At 36.3% G+C, this 16,596-nt stretch overlaps 1 protein-coding gene across 2 annotated transcripts in view; it reads left to right on the forward strand.

The window, feature by feature from the left end:
- The window catches only part of ARHGAP28 (Rho GTPase activating protein 28), a 221,945-nt gene extending 211,546 nt beyond the window's left edge, over positions 1–10,399 (forward strand). For both annotated transcript variants that reach the window (XM_032421200.1, XM_032421201.1), the window contains 2 exons: positions 6,296–6,360; positions 8,710–10,399. In XM_032421200.1, the coding sequence (XP_032277091.1) occupies positions 6,296–6,360; positions 8,710–8,804 (160 nt within the window). In that variant the 3' untranslated portion in view covers positions 8,805–10,399. The remainder of the gene's footprint in view (positions 1–6,295; positions 6,361–8,709) is intronic.
- Positions 10,400–16,596: the final 6,197 nt, after the last annotated feature.

A 16,596-nucleotide genomic window follows, 5' to 3' on the forward strand; every position in this document is an offset into this window, starting at 1 on the left:
GATTATCCTACTCCTTTTGCATTTTTTTTTTTTAAAGATTTTATTTATTTGACAGAGACACAGCGAGAGAGGGAACACAAGCACGGGGAGTGGGAGAGGGAGAAGCAGGCTTCCCACGGAACAGGGAGCCCGATGCGGGGCTTGATCCCAGGACCCTGGGATCATGACCTGAGCCGAAGGCAGACGCTTAACAACTGAGCCAACCAGACGCTCCCCCCTTATGCATTTCTTAAATCATATTTGATGGTTGAAGCAAAAATTGCACCACTGGATATGGTGCTCAGTGTATGTTGAGGACACATTTAAGACAGCTTACTTTCTTCCTTCCTTTCTTTTAAAAGATTTATTTATTTATTTTAGAGAGAGAGAGTGGGGGAGGGGTAGGAACAGAAGGAGAGGGAGAGTGAGAATCTCAAGCAGACTCCCTGCTGAGTGAGGAGCCGAAAGCAGGGCTCCATCCCATGACCCCAAGAACATGATGTGAGCTGAAATCAAGAGTTGGACGCTGAACCTCCTGAGCCACCCAAGCGCCCCAAGACAATTATATTTTGAAAGGGTTGAGGCTCAGCCCTCCTTATTGTCTGCATAGTGACTTCTCTCCAAAGACTGGAGTATGTAAAGGGGGAAAAAGAATAACTTCATAGTCATGAAATCTGACCTCAGTAGGTGAGTAACATCAACAATGATAAAGTCACACTGATAATGTGTAGCCCTGATAAAAAATGACGAAAATGGCACTTCTGTCACTTTCTTCCCAAGAACACATAACTCTTGCCAAACGTGAGAAAAAATCAGACAAATCCCCGTTTGGAAATATTCTACAAAATACCTGGTGAGTCCTCCTCAAAACTGTCAAAGACATCAAGAACAAGGCAAGTGTAAGTAACGGTCACAGTCAAGAGGAAGAGACCTGATGAGACATGACTATATATTAGTTTCCCAGTATTTCCATAATAAATTACCTCAAACTAGGTGGCTTAAAACAACAGAAATGTATTCTCTCAGTTCAGAAGACCAGGAATCTGAAAGAAATGTGTCAGCAGGGTTGGTTCCTTCTGGAGGCTGTGAGGGAGAAGCTCTCCCATGCCCCTCTCCTAGCTTCTAGTGGTTGCCAACATCCTTGGCATTCCATGGTTTGTAGATGTTATCACTCCAATCTCTCCATCTTCACATTCTCTTTGTGTTTCTCTGTATTTTCTCCCCTTCTTTCAAGGATTCACTGGATTTTAGGGGATCCCCTGAATCCAGGATGATTTCGTCTCTAGATTCTTAACTGATTACATCTGCAAATAACCCTATATTCAAAGAAAGTCAGATTCTGAACATCTAGGCAGACGTGAGTTTTGGAAGGGACCCTATTCAACCAATTATAATTACTGAATATACTGCAATATTCTGGATGGGTCCCTGGAACAGAACACAGATGGCTATGTAAAAACCAGGAACATCTGAATAAAGTATGAACCTTGGTTAATAATAATGTATCAGTATTCATTAGTTGTGACAAATGTACCATATTCATGTTAGAAGTTAATAATAGGGGAACAGGGTGTGGGGAATATGGAAACTGTCTATACTATTTTCACAGTTGTTCTCTGAATCATAAAAGAGTTCTAAAATTAAATTCATTTTTAACATTTGTCAGAGTTTTACCAGTTGGGAGAACTACTACTTATTAATGGTAAAATAACAATTTCAAAGTAAAATAGATAAGGTTTAGTTATGCTAGAATATTAGGATTATCTTTGTTTTAAAAATGAAATCCATATATGCATCAGTGGTCCTCTTCATTTAACTTATGTTATTTTTAATTTAAAGAACTAAGAATAAATAGAATTAAATATTTATTTTTAAAAGTATGAGAGTAAAGAGAACTGATGGGAATAGGTTTCTACACATCACTCAAAATAGTAAAACATCAATCCCAATAGTCCATGATAAGTTACATATGTTATTGCAATGCCAAAGAAACCACAAAGAAAACCATACAAAGCAGTATACGAAAAAACACTGTAAATAAGTCAAGATATAATCATAAGAGATAAACCATATCCTGGGCCATAAAACAAATTTTAATGAATTCAAAATAATTGAAATCATACAGAATATCTTTTCTGACCATAAAGTAATCAAACTAGATGTTAATAACAGCAAGACAACATGATAATTTCTAAATACTTGAAAATTAAACCACACACTTCTGAATAATCCATGGGTCAAAGAGGAAGTATTAAAGGAAATTGTTAAAAGTACATAGAATGAAAATAAAACTGCAACTTAACAAATTTTGTACAGTGCAGCTAAAGCCATACTGAGAGAAAAATTTATAGCAATAAATGCTTACATCTAAAAAGAGGGCAAGATCTCAGAGCAAGTAAGTTTCTACCTCTAGAAACTGGAAAAGTAAGCAAAATAAGCAAGCAGAATGAAGGAAATGATAGAAGAACAGAAATCAGTGAAATTGAAAACAGAAAAATGATAGAGATCAGTGAAACAAAAAGCTGGTTCTTTTTAAGAACAATAAAATTGATAAACTTCTAGAAAGACTAACAAAAATGAAATCACAAATATTAAGAATAAAATAGGAAATATCACTGTATATAATGCTTCCCTTAAAAGGATAATGAAATATTGTGAACAAACTATATACTCAAAATCAAAATCTTAGAAGAAATGGACCAGTTCCTCAAAAATCACAAATTACCAAAAGACAACCAAGATGACATAGTTTTGTAGCCCTTAAGGAAATTGAATCTTTAAAAGTTTCCCAAAAGAGAAATCTTCAAGCCCAGATGGTTTCACTGCAGAATTCTAGCAAATGTTTAAAGAATGAACACCAATTTAGCACATTCTTTTATCAGAAAGTAGAAGAGGAAGGGCCACTATCTAACTCATGTTATGAAATTAGTATTGACTGGACACCAAACAAACACTGAAGACTAGCATCTCTCATGAACTTAGAGACAGAAGTCCTCAAAAAAACATCAGCAAATCTAATCCAACATATATTAAAGGAATTACAGTGACCAAATGGGATTCATTTCAGGTATGCAAGTTTGGCTCAATATTTAGAAATTAATGTAATCCACCATTGGATTGGAGAAATATCATATGATCATGTTAATTGATATAGAAGAAGCATTTGACAAAATTCAGTACCCATTCATGATTAAAACCCTCAGTGAACTAGGAAAAGGGAAGAACTTCCTCAACTTGATAAAGACCACCTACAACTAACATTCTACTTAACAATGAAAGATTGAATACTTTCCTTCCAAGATCAAGAACACTACTTTTATTCAAAATACTATTAGAAGATTAAGCCTTGCAATAAGACAAAAAGAGAAAGAAAGAGAGAGAGAAGAAAGAAAGGAAGAAAGAAAGATTGATTGTAGAGGAAGAAAAAATTGCCCATAACAAAGTTTATCATTTTAAATTTACAGTTCAGTGGTATTAAGTACATTCACATTATTGTATAATCATTACCACCACCACCATCCATCTCCAGAGAGATTTTATCATTCCATACTCAGACTCAGTCCCCAGTAAACAATAACTCCTCATTTCTTCCTCCCCCAGCCACTCGTATAACCACTCTTCTACTTTCTGTCTCTATGAATTTGACTATTCTAATAACTGAAATTTTTAAAGACTTATTTATTTATTTTAGAGAGAAGGGGGGAGGGGCAGAGGGAGAGGGAGGGAATCCCAAGCAGACTCCCTGCTGAGCACGGAGCCGGATGCGGGGCTCAATCTCACAACCCTGAGATCATGACCTGACCCGAAATCAAGAGTTAGACAGCTAACAAACTGAGCCAGCCAGGCGCCCCTCAAATAACTGATTTTTGACAAAAGTACAAAAGCAATTCAATGGATGAAAGACAGCTTTTTTAACAAATGATAAATGGTGCTCTAGCAGTTGGACATCTATAGACAAAAAAAAAAAAAACCCACAATGGATCACAGATTTAAATGTAAAATGTAAAACTATAAAAGTTTTAGAAAATAGCAAAGGAGAAAACCTCTGTGATGACATCAAAAGCATGATCCAGGGGTGGCTGGGTGGTTCAGTCAGTTGAGTGACCAACTCTTGATTTCAGCTCAGGTCATGATCTTGGGGTCCTGAGTTCACGCCCTGTGTTGGGCTCCATACTCAGCGGGGAGTCTGCTTAAGATTCTTTCCCTCTGCCCCTTCCCCCATGCTTTCTCTCTTTCTCTAAAATAAATAATCTTTTTTTTAAAAAAACCATGATCCATAAGAGGTAAAAATTGATAAATTGGGTATTATCAAGATTGAAAAGTTATATACTGACTCAATGAAAAGGATGAAAAGACAAATACACTTACAAACCTCATATCCAGCAAATGACTAGTATCTAGAATATATGAAGAAAACTCAATATTCAACAATAAGAAAAAAGCAATCCAATTTAAAAATGAGCAAGGGGTGCCTGGGTGGCTCAGTCAGTTAATCGTCTTCTTTCGGCTCAGGTCATGATCCCAGAGTCCTGGGATGGAGCCCTGCATCAGGCTCCTTGTTCAGCAGGGAGCCTGCTTCTCCCTCTCCCTCTCCCTCTGCCCGCCACTCCCTCTGCTTGTGCTTTCTCTCTCTCTCTCTGTCAAATAAACAAAATCTTATAAAAATAAAATTAAATAAAAAATAAAGATGAGCAAAAGACATGAACATACATTTCACTACAGAGGATATACAGATACACAGATGCACATGAAAAGATGTTCAGTATCTTTAACCATTAGGGAAATGCAAAGCCACAGTGGCATCATTAAACATCTTTGAGAATGGCTAATATAAATAATAGTGATGACACCAAATACTGGCAAAGATACAGAGATCTTGGGATCACTCATACATCGGTGGTGAGTATAGTCATTATGTAAAACAGTTTGGCAGTTTCTCATAAAACTACGCAACTGCCATGTGACCCAGTTTTCACACTCTTGGGCATTTTTTTCTTTTAAGTAATGCCTGCACCCAATGTGGGGCTTGAACTCAGAACTCTGAGATCAAGAGTCCCATGCTGCATGGATTGAGCTAGCCAGGTACCCCATGGGCATATATCCCAAAGAGATGAAGATTATATTCACACAAAAACCTGTATACAAATGCTTATAGCAACTTCATTTATAAAGTAAAATCTGGAAAAAAAAATCCAACAGATGTTCTCCAACAGGTAAATAACAAACTGGCACATCCATACCATGGTGTGCTACTCAGCAATAAAATGCAACACCTTGGATGAATCTCCAGCGATTTATGGTGATTGAAAAAAAAGCCAGTACAAAAAGTTCTATACTCTGTGTTTCCATTTATATAACATTTTTGAAACAACAAACTTCTAGAAAATGTGGAATAGAGTAGAGGTTACCAGGGATAAGGGATGGAGGTAGGAAGGAGGACAGAGAGGGAGGTGAGTGGGCTATAAAAGGGAGACAAGGGGGATCTATTGGTGATGGAAATGTTCTGTATCTTGACTGAATCAATGTTGACATTCTGGTTGTGACAGCACACTAGAGCTTTGCAAGATCTATCTGTGCAATTTCTTAAAACTGAGCAAATCTACAATGATCTCAAAATGTTTAATTAAACAAACAAAATAGGTCACACATCTTTCTTCCTCACAAAGAGCTGAGGTCAATCTTTTTGAAGTAACTAAGCTGAAAGTTATTCCTCAGGTGGGATGAAGATCAGCCACTCCTCTACCGCAACATTCTAGACTGGGGTGGAAAAATGCAATTGGGCAATTATTTTCTCTGACTTGCTTTCACTATAGAGCAGAAACATGCAATGAAGTCAACATTAAGCAGTTTGAAAAGCTTTAGGCAAGTTTAGAAACATGGCATGGACAGAGGAGAGAATCCCATTCAATTTTTGGCAAAAAAAGAAATGAAACCTGACTTCTTTTGAACTGAGAGTAATGTGACCAATGACAAGGCAATATTAAACATGCAGCTGCTCCTTCACCAGCCTTGGTGTATCTGTAACAGTCAGCTCTTAAATGAAGCTGACAGTTGTGGATAGAATGGGCTCCAGGTTGCTGTAGGGCACAGCAGCATCCGTCTTGGTTTGGAATAGTCCCATCGTCACTGTGCCTTGGATGCTTGGCTGTGTCAAACAAATAAAATTGTTTTTTATCATAACTTTAATCATAGTAATGATTTGTGGGTATATTTCATTCAAGGCAGAAGGAATTGTTTGTTGCCATGGTTATTTAATCCGCATATTTACCTCAGATCATGGAAGAAGGTTAAATTACATTGCTTTCTTTTTTTTCAGTCATGGTTCATCAGAATGCATTAAGATTCAGAATCAACGGTTATATGAAATTGGAGGAAATATAGGTAAGTATTCTCTAATGGTTTTTACTCCTAAATTCTGATCACTCTAAAAAAAAATATGCTGTTGTTGTAAAAGCATATTTTACAAGTTTCTTAAATATAAATTCAACATCAGTAAGTTTCTGAATTTTTAATCTCATGTGAGAACAGTTGTATGAATTTCCTAAGATACTTTCAAAATTTAATTGTAAATATTTTAGTTGATATGGAGTAGACTTTTGGGTCTTTCAAGTGTGCCTCAGGGTTGGAAAGTTTCCCTGGAGATCCCTGCAAAACAGAGAACATCATGGAACGTTGACATTGTGACACCTTTTTTGTTTAACTTCCCTGGTTTCACCCTCAGCCCAGGTTCATTCTTCCTATTTCCCGAGGGGGAACAAAAAGGAATCAAATGGAAATTGCCTCTGCTTGCGTCTGTATCCTGCCTTCCCCTTCAGGTCTTCTGCTTGCCCTCCACACAGTCTGGATGAACCACCCCAACTCCCACTTAATGGCCAGCACCTCCACATGTGCCTCACTTCGTGTTCCCGCCTGCCACTCAGGGCCTTGCTCCAGCCCCCCATTCTCTCCTGCGCCATCAGCTTTTCACTCCCAACTGCATCATTTCCAACTACATAAACATTTTTGGTAATTTCTGTCATCTTCACAAAACTCTCTCTTGACCCCCTTCAAGCCTACTTCGTTCCTGTGTTCTGCTTTACAGCAAAAACTCCTTGAATCCATTTTCTGTCCTCCAGTTTTTTCCTCTTGTTCTCTCTTGAAACCACTCCAGTCAAGCATTACCCTGCAACACTTCAGCAAAATTGCTCTTGTTGAGGCCACCAGAGAACTCTTATGTTGTGAAATCCAGTCATTCGTTCTGTCTTGATAACTGCCTGAGTTGATCTTTCCCTTCTTTGAAAACATACTTTTCACCTGGTTTCAAGGACAACCTAAGCTTCTGGGTTTTGTTCCACTTCACTGGCAGCTCCTGAGTCTTTTGCCTGCTACTTCTCATCCTCTCAACCTTCAACATGGAAAACTGTGGGGTCAAGCCTCAGAACTCTTTCTTTTTTTTTTTTTTAAAGATTTTTTTTATTTATTTGCGAGAGAGAGAATGAGAGACAGAGAGCATGAGAGGGAGGAGGGTCAGAGGGAGAAGCAGACTCCCTGCTGAGCAGGGAGCCCAATGTGGGACTCGATCCCGGGACTCCAGGATCATGACCTGAGCCGAAGGCAGTCGCTTAACCAACTGAGCCACCCAGGCGCCCCCTCAGAACTCTTTCTGCAAGTAACTTCCTTGGTGAGCTCAGTCCATCTCATTGCTTTAAATATACCTGAATGCAGATGCCTCTCAGATTATATTGAGACTTCCACTTGCAGCACCAACCTTGCAGATCCAGTCGCCAGGCACATTTTGCCTTGGAGCCTTTGCATTTACTCTTTTTCCCAGAATGCTCTCCTTTAGAGTGTTCACTTCTCACTCCCTCACCTCTTGCAGGTGTTTGCCACTGTGTCACCTTCTCAAAGAGACCTTCCAGGATCTCACCTTCTCTAGGTGTGCCTTCCCAGCTTTGTTGTTCTCTCATGTTCTTGTCACCACCAGACTTAATTTATATTATACTTGCTTATTTGCTGGTTGTCTTTTACCACTTTGAGAATGTAAGTGCCCTGAGGGCAACTATTTTTGACTACCTGATGCATTTCTGTAGCCCTAGCCCCTGGAATAGTGCCTGGCATATAATAATGCTCAAGAAATATTTGATAAATGAATGAATGAATGAAGCAAGCAATCAAATATTGGTAGTTTTGTTTGAGACTTTGGTATACATTTCAAACACACTGTACATAAAGATTTTCAAATGTATTTGCCTCATGGAATGATCTTTTTGTTATCATTTCTAGATTTCCTGCCTATGGGCATTGCATCCGTAGTAAAGAAACAAAATGACCATTCCTAAAATGAACTTGATTTTAATCTTTTCTAGCCCTGGTCAAGTTACTGTCTGCAAAACCATTAGAGGACATGTATTATTATATAAATGATTAGTTTATACCTTAGACAGGTTCTTGCCATATTTTCCTAATTGATGTGGTGAGTCTAGGGAACAATTTTTCTATAGTTGGTATGTCTGTTTTTTCCACAATTTTACATGTGATTTATTTGGAGTATTTCACAGTCAGAAAGAAACAAAGAAGGGAAGGAATAAGGCAGGCAGGCAGACTGGCTTTGCTAAAGAACCTTTAAGATGTTATCTACTTACTTTTGGCTGAGAGAACTATCTTGGCTTTATTCGAACCTTACCAACACGCACATGCACACATAGAAGTGTGCACTCTCAGAAACATTCTCTGATTTTCTCTTTCCTTTAGGGCAGCATTGCTTGGATCCAGATGCTTATATATTGGATGTATATCATGTAAATCCTCAAGCAGAGTGGGTGATTAAACCCCAACCAAGTTTTTGAAATAACCCCCAAGATGGCAGCTGTCATGTATTATATGCCAAGAAGATTCTACATTTGGTAGGGAAAATAACAAGACTGTTTTTGACATGTTTATTCCAATAACCCTCTTGGTGTTTCTCAGCCCAAGTGGTGTCTCCCAGCATTGTCAACATGAACTGTGGAGGAGGAGCTGGTTGACTGAGCTGAGGCATTCTCCTATGGTTCCTTGATAATGGTGAAGGAAAGATGCTGTGATTGTTCCAGAAGAAAGGCCAATCTAGCATATGGAACTCTAATCATTTCTAGTACTTTGACTTCACAGCAGAAATGAACTTCGTCTTATACCTAAAGATAAAAAAACACTCCTTTTTGTAGCAGATGCTACCAAACACAAGAGGTGGAAGAGAGTCTTTTTTATACTTATCTTATATACATATGTTGACCTTTTTGAACAATGCCAGAAATATCAATAATTTCTGCTCTGCAAAATAATTCAGATCTGCTTTTCAAAGGGAATCAGTTTCTGAAGTTACACATACAATGTTGATGCTCTGACTTGCTCCCAAATTGGAGGAGGATGAACTTCTGTTGAAAGAACACTGTATTGTTAAGTATGTCGTACTGTATTATGACTGTCTGCGTCTGGTGCAAGTGAACATTTTTCTATTGTAGATTATTGAAAATTGATATTTATAAAGCTTATTCTCTTATGAGCACAGGTTCCATAGCAAAGGTTAGGTTGACAGAGGGTGTTCTTAGCTTTCATAACCTTCTGTGTAGTTAATAGTCACAGAACCTCTATCTTTTCATCATGATTATGGTGCTCAATGAAAAGCTTTCTCTGTGCCAGGCACAGATTTCTTTTCCTGATCAAACATATCATTTTTTAATATTTTACAACTATAGATAGTCACTTCTGTAGCCCCAATTTAAAAATATAGAATTGTCTTTATCCAGCTGCTCTTCATCCAAAAGTACTGAAATATACTGTTATATCCAGATTTTATATGCTGTAAAAGCAAATTATTTCTGTTCATCAATCATAGACATGGCCAAGCACTATGGATTAGCCTAAGGCTTTAAAATCAGATGCATATTTGGTAAGCTGGAAACTATCTTGCTATGAAGATCCTGCAGAGCCATTTTCCAGACCTGCAGTTGGTGAGAACACACTGTTCTCCACAATCTAATGGAGAGCAAATCTGCCATGTGCTGAGGGGTCAGACAGCTCTGCCTTTCATCTTGAGATTGCAGATATAGTTCTAGGGTTAGCTAGAAATGGGGACAGAGGTCTCATTTATCCTACATGTGTGCTTTGGATTAGAATCCACAGATTGATATTTCACTGAATTTATAATAATTTTAATGAGATTTAATGTCCAAATGACTCTTGCAGTTCGAACAATAAAGTTACAAATACAGAAAACATTTTACCAATGCTTTGGTAAAAAGCATTGGTAAAATGTTTTTACCAAATGTTTTTACTGATGTTTCTACTTACCAATTCTCAAAACATGATGTGATAATTTAAGCCCACATATAGAAGAAATCTTTTTTTTTCTTTTTTTTTTAAAGTAGGCTCCACACCCAGCATGGAGCCCAACGCAGGACTTGAACTCATGACCCTGAGATCAAGACCTGAGCCAAAATCAAGAGTTGGATACTTAACCAACTGAGCCACCTAGGTACCCCTAAAAGAAATCTTTTATGTGCAGCATTATTATACCTAGATATCTCTAAAAACATTATTTATATTCAATGTAGATAATTATGTTTCTAGCCATTAGGATTTTGTTATATTTTTTATAAAAAACTCAAATATCCATTCATTTTATTTGTTTAGAATTTTTATTTCTTGTGCCTGAAAACCCATTAGAAGATAAACATGTATCCTGTAGGTTTTTATTTATTCCTACATTTCATCAGTTTTCAATGTTTGGTTAATTGATGGCATGTGAGTTTACATAATGCATTTCAAGAGTCTGAAAAAATGCTTTTATTGTTTTTGAAATTCAGACAACAGGAGGAAACATTTTACTTTATGCAGTTGCTAACTTCCAGGGCATAAGATGGCAGTAATTTATACCCACACATGGAAGAAATTCTTCAAATTAGCTATCTTATATTTCTCTGTATTACATGAAAACGGGGACTGATTTTTCTCATTGTGTTTCCTATAGTTTCAAATAGTTAAATTCTATTGTAGAAGATTTTTTTTATAGAAGATTTACAGATCTAATTTTCTATTTGAGAATTTTCCCATCTTTGGACTGAAAACACATTAGAACCTATACATAAGTTCTAAAGGTTTTAAGATCTACTCCACTTGTCATTAGTTTTAAATAAGTGCGTGACAGATGACAGGTAAACAACTGTTTCTGAATTTCTTACTCACTTCTGTGTGGTGTCAGATGTCGAAGACTTAGCTGACTCAGTAGCTTTAAATTAATCACTTGAATGTATTTAAGTATGTGTGACAACTTTCAAATAACTGTAATATGGAAGGCCATGTCAATACCAATATCTTTGGATATAATTTTTATTCTTTGTCACAGGATTAACTAAGTGATTAGAGGAGAATTTCAGTAGACACACAGACTAATTTTTGTATGAGTAGAGGTTCTTTTTACTAATTTTATTCTTAAAGAACAAACAAACCCCTACAATTACAATTCAAAAATGTCTGTCAAATAATTATTGAAACTATCTTTGCTTTATCAAAAGTTATTTTAAAATAGTTACAGTAGTCTGTCAAATGAGTTGTATATTTGCAAACAAAAGAAGAGTCAGATCCTGGGCTTTCTAGATTCAGTTCTTACTTGTTTCCCACCCACCTCCTCCCAAGTGCTCCTGGTGTACAGTCAGGAAAATAATATCCAGGAAGGTATTACAGAAAGTTAACATTTTAGTGACACTTATTCAGAAAAAACCCTAGGGCTGGCTCATTGTTTTCTCCATTTTGCAAAAGAGGATCCCTTTGTTAAGCAGCTAATTGGGGGATATGATTCTTAAAGCCAGTGATCTTCAAATAAACTGGAATATTAATTTCATTACAATGTGTACACAGTATAAACTACCTCACTTGCCTTTCTTAGGAAAAAAATTAATGGACTTCAACAGTTTTTGTTACAGACTGTCCCTGAGTCATCTTATTTAAGTCACGTCAGTTAGCTTTCAGTGTACATTTAATAATATACACTTAATGATGTAAAATATTTTTAGTGCAAGCTTTAAAGCCAAAAATACTCTGTAACTGTGACCTGTGGTATACTCTGAGAGAATTCATGTCCCTTAGTCACTGTCTTGTGTGTTTCACCATGTTGCAATGCAGGTTTTCAAGTGTGGGAATTAATAGTCATCTCTTCTTTCAGGCATTTTTCAACTGCTTTCCCCATATTGCACTTTACTGAAAAGTAACATGAGATTAAAATGTCCCTTCTTTCTTTCAAGCATATTTCAACTGTTTTTCACAAATGTTTTACATGCCTGAAAAGAATATATATTATGGGATTAAATAGTTCCTAGTTTCTGACAGGCATTTTCAACTGTTTTCCATAAATATGTCATTTAATAAAAAATAATATGACATGGATTAAAATGTTTCTTTCAAACATTTTGAATAGTTTTACACATACACATACCTTAATTTAAAAACAACATCTTTTCTTTCAGTCATTTTCCAACTATTTTCTGAAACAATGTGATCTGATTAGAAATTGAATGTCACAAGAAATGCCAATGTTTTATGTTGTCTCCCATCTCAAAAGTTAATATTCTTTCGTCCCAGCTTTCATTGTTAAGTATAATATGTATGTTGCATTTTATCCATAAAAATAAAGAGAAAACAAACTAAAAGCCTTGTCACAAGAATTCTTATAATAATCCAGCTTGTCTAAGGGCAGCATGATGCTAGTGAAGAATGAGAGCTTTAAAGTCAGAAGGTATGTGTCTGAGCCCAGTCTCTGTCTCTGACCTGCCAGGTGGTCTTGTACAAAAGCCACATGGCACGATAGTAATGGACGGTTGTAGGTAGGGGATAGATCGAATTAACAACAACAATTTCCTAAATTGGTTTGAGTTGATGTTTGGGACAGGTTTTTAATATGTGTCTTTTTTTAAAAAAAAACAAACAACTTTCTTAATAGATACAGAAAAAACATTTGACAAAATTCAATACCAGTTCATAATCTTTTTTAAAAATTCAACATTTTACTGTATATCTTGTACAAAAGGCAAGAAAGAAAAGGCATAAATATTAGAAAAGAAATAAAATGGTCTCTATCTGTAAATGATATGAGTATGTGGGAAAGACTAGAGTATCTTCAGCTATTAGAACTAGTAAGATAATATACCAGGATCATGGCATACAAGATGATTATATAAAATTTAATTGTATTTTTTATATTAGCAGCAAACAATTGGAAAATAAATGTTTTAACTTCCATTTCCTATAGCATCAAAAAACATAAAATACTTATGAAAACATTTATCAAAATATATGTAAAACATGTGTACTAAAAACTAAAAACTATTTTTGGTAGAAATTAGAAAATAGCAAAAGAAATGTATAGATATACCACGTTTCTGCATGGGAAGAGATGGATGGATGAGTGTTGGCAAGATGTTAGTTCTCCACAAACAGATCTGTAGATTTAATGCAATCCCAATCATAACACTACTAGGTTTTTTAGGTACAAATTGGCAAACTAATTATCAAATTTATATGGAAATGCAAAGAATCTAGAACATCTGAAGTAATATTACTCCAAAAAGAGAACAAAGTTGGATTTAGAATGAGGGATTTCAAGCCTTACTATAAAGCTACAGCTTTTAAGACAAGATGATACAGAGTGAAGATCAGCACCTACATAAATAGCACAGAAAGAGGTGCTCACTTACATGGTCATTTGATTTTCAACATGTGTCAAAGGAACCCTATGGAGAAAGGAAGCTTTCTACAGAAGGTACTAGATCAACTAGATATACATATCACAAGGTATTAAAAAATTCATCCAAAAGGGATCATATTGTTAACTATAATGCCTGAAACAATGACACCTTCAGAAGAAAACAGAATAGCTTTGTGACTTGGAGATAGGCAGAGCTTTCTTAGGAACAGAAAACAGCACTTTTAAAAGAAAAAAAATAAGTTAAACCTCAACAAAATTTAAAACTGCTGCTTATCCAAAGAGACCATTAGGAAGTAAAATAAGCAAACCACAGATTAGGAAATATATGTAAAGCATATATTTGACAAAAGACGGACATTCAGGATATATAAAGAATTCACTAGTGAAAAGACAAGCACATTTTTGAAATGGGCATAAGACTTGGATACTTTGAAAGAAGAGAACACAAATGGCCAATAAGCACATATAAACATGTTCAACATCATGTGCTATTTGGAAATGCAAAATAAACCACAAGGTGATATCACTACATACCAACCGGAACAATTAACATTGAAAAGACTGACCATTCTGAGTGTGGAAGAATCAGAACTCATAATTTTTTTTTCATTTTTTTAAATTATTATGTTAATCACCATACATTACATCATTAGTTTTTGATGTAGTGTTCCATGATTCATTGTTTGCGTATAACACCCAGTGCTCCATGCAGAACGTGCCTTCCTTAATACCCATCACCAGGCTAACCCATACCCCCACCCTCCTCCCCTCTAGAACCCTCAGTTTGTTTCTCAGAGTCCATAGTCTCTCATGGTTCATCTCAGAACTCATAATTGCTGATATAAAATGGTACAGCCATTTTGGAAAAGGGTCCAGCAGTTTCTTATCAGACTAATCATACAACTACCAGCTGCTGAGTACAGATAATAGCATAAATGAATCTCAGAAACGTTACACTGAGTGAAAGAAGCTAGACACAAAAGACTACATACTGTACAATTCCTTTTACAGGAAATGCTAGGACAGGCAGAACTAAACAATGATGGGGGAGAAAACCCAGAATGATGGTTGCCTCTGTGGGGGTGGGTATGGAGACTGGGTGGAAGGGGCATGGGGCCTTCCTGGGAAATTGAAACATTCTATATGTGCCATCCCATGCCAGGACCCCTGGCTACATAGGCCTGTTGAGCACTTGATACGTGACTAGTCTGAGCTGAGATGTGTTCCAAGTGTAAAATACACACCAGATTTTGAAGACTTGGTAGGAAAGAATGTAAAACATCTCATTAGTAATATTTTACTATTACATGTTTGATTCTAATATTTTAGATATTTAACTTAAAGTGATAAATTATAAATTTCAGCAGTTTTTTTTACTTAATGTAGCTACTAGAAAATTCTAAGTTACATATGTGGCTTACATTATATTTCTGTGGAACAGTATTTTATATTTTGATAAGTGTTTGGGTTATAAAGATGTATTTGTGAAAACCTAGTGAATGTTTACTTAAGATTTCTGCATTTCATTGTATAGTAAAAGTTAAAACAAAATAATTCGCAAATTACAAATATTGAACTTTAGATAATGATATGCATATTGGAGTATTTCGGGTGAAGTGTATTGGTGTCTGTAACTTATTTTGAAATGTATAAAAATAAGACAGATTGATGAATGAATAGAAGGATAGAGGGATAGATATACACCAGTCCAAGTATAGCAAAATATTTATGATATAAATGATATAAATGATGGCCATAGCAGTATTCAATGTAATATTCTCTATGCTTGAAATTTTCCATAGAGTTTTGAAAAAAATTTTTAAATGTTTTTCTTTTTAAAAACATTTTTAAGATTTAATTTATTTTAGAGTGTGTGCACATGAGTGGGGGAAGGGGCAGAGAGAGAAGGAAAGAGAGAGAATCCTGAAGCAGGCTCCCCGCTGAGCAGGGAGCCCAATGTGGGGCTCAATCCCAGGGTCCTGGGATCATGACCTGAGCTGAAATCAAGAGCCAGCCGCTTAACTGACTGAGCCACCCAGGTGCCTCTGAAAAAAGAATTCTTAACATAAAAACATGAAAGCAGATTAAAGAGAATCAGGAGTTTGGGCAATGCTGGGGTTCCCCTTAGATGTTTCTTTTTATCTTCCCCACAGTAAATTCCACTTTCTCCAAATATCTTCAGACAGAAGTTGAGTGGGGGTAAGAAGCAAAGAGAATGGAGAGGTATGCTTTTGAAATTTTACCTGAGCTATGTCAACTAGCAAGCATGTGTGTATTCTTACAGTTTGTTTATGAGTTCTAACTAACAGTAATTCATTCTGAGTGTTTGCTTTGCAACCTCTCCACGTTCTTCCTCACTGCGAACCATTGTTGGAGTGTGGCTTGTGTCCTTAGATGACAGGGGCTTCTCTCCCATCAGTGACCCTCCCTCACTACATCTCACTACCTCCAACCCAATGACATAACAATCTGGACATGTAAGTACCAAAATCAGTAAGAGTATACCCATCACTAATGATCAGTGAATTCACCAATCTAATAATCTATTGCCCAGCAGGTTGTGGAAGCTATTTTCTAGTTTCATAAATCTTCCAATGCTGCAACAACTTATTTTAAAGGAGTGACTTATCAATTCAAACAACAGATGTTTTGGAAAGAATTGCAAAGTGATACAGTTCTAATAAGCAATCCAGAGTTATTCTGTTCTCAATTATATTACCAGTTGTATAATCTCTAAGCCTACAACTCTTTTTTATTTATTTATTTTTTTTGAAGATTTATTTATTTATTTGACAGAGAGACACAGCAAGAGAGGGAACACAAGCAGGGGGAGCAGGAGAGGGAGAAGCAGGCTTCCCGCGGAGCAGGGAGCCCAATACCCGGCTCAATCCCAGGACCCTGGG

The sequence above is a fragment of the Phoca vitulina genome, unplaced genomic scaffold (assembly GCF_004348235.1).
Source record: "Phoca vitulina isolate PV1807 unplaced genomic scaffold, GSC_HSeal_1.0 scaffold24, whole genome shotgun sequence".
In the NCBI taxonomy this organism is placed as follows: Eukaryota; Metazoa; Chordata; class Mammalia; order Carnivora; family Phocidae; genus Phoca; species Phoca vitulina.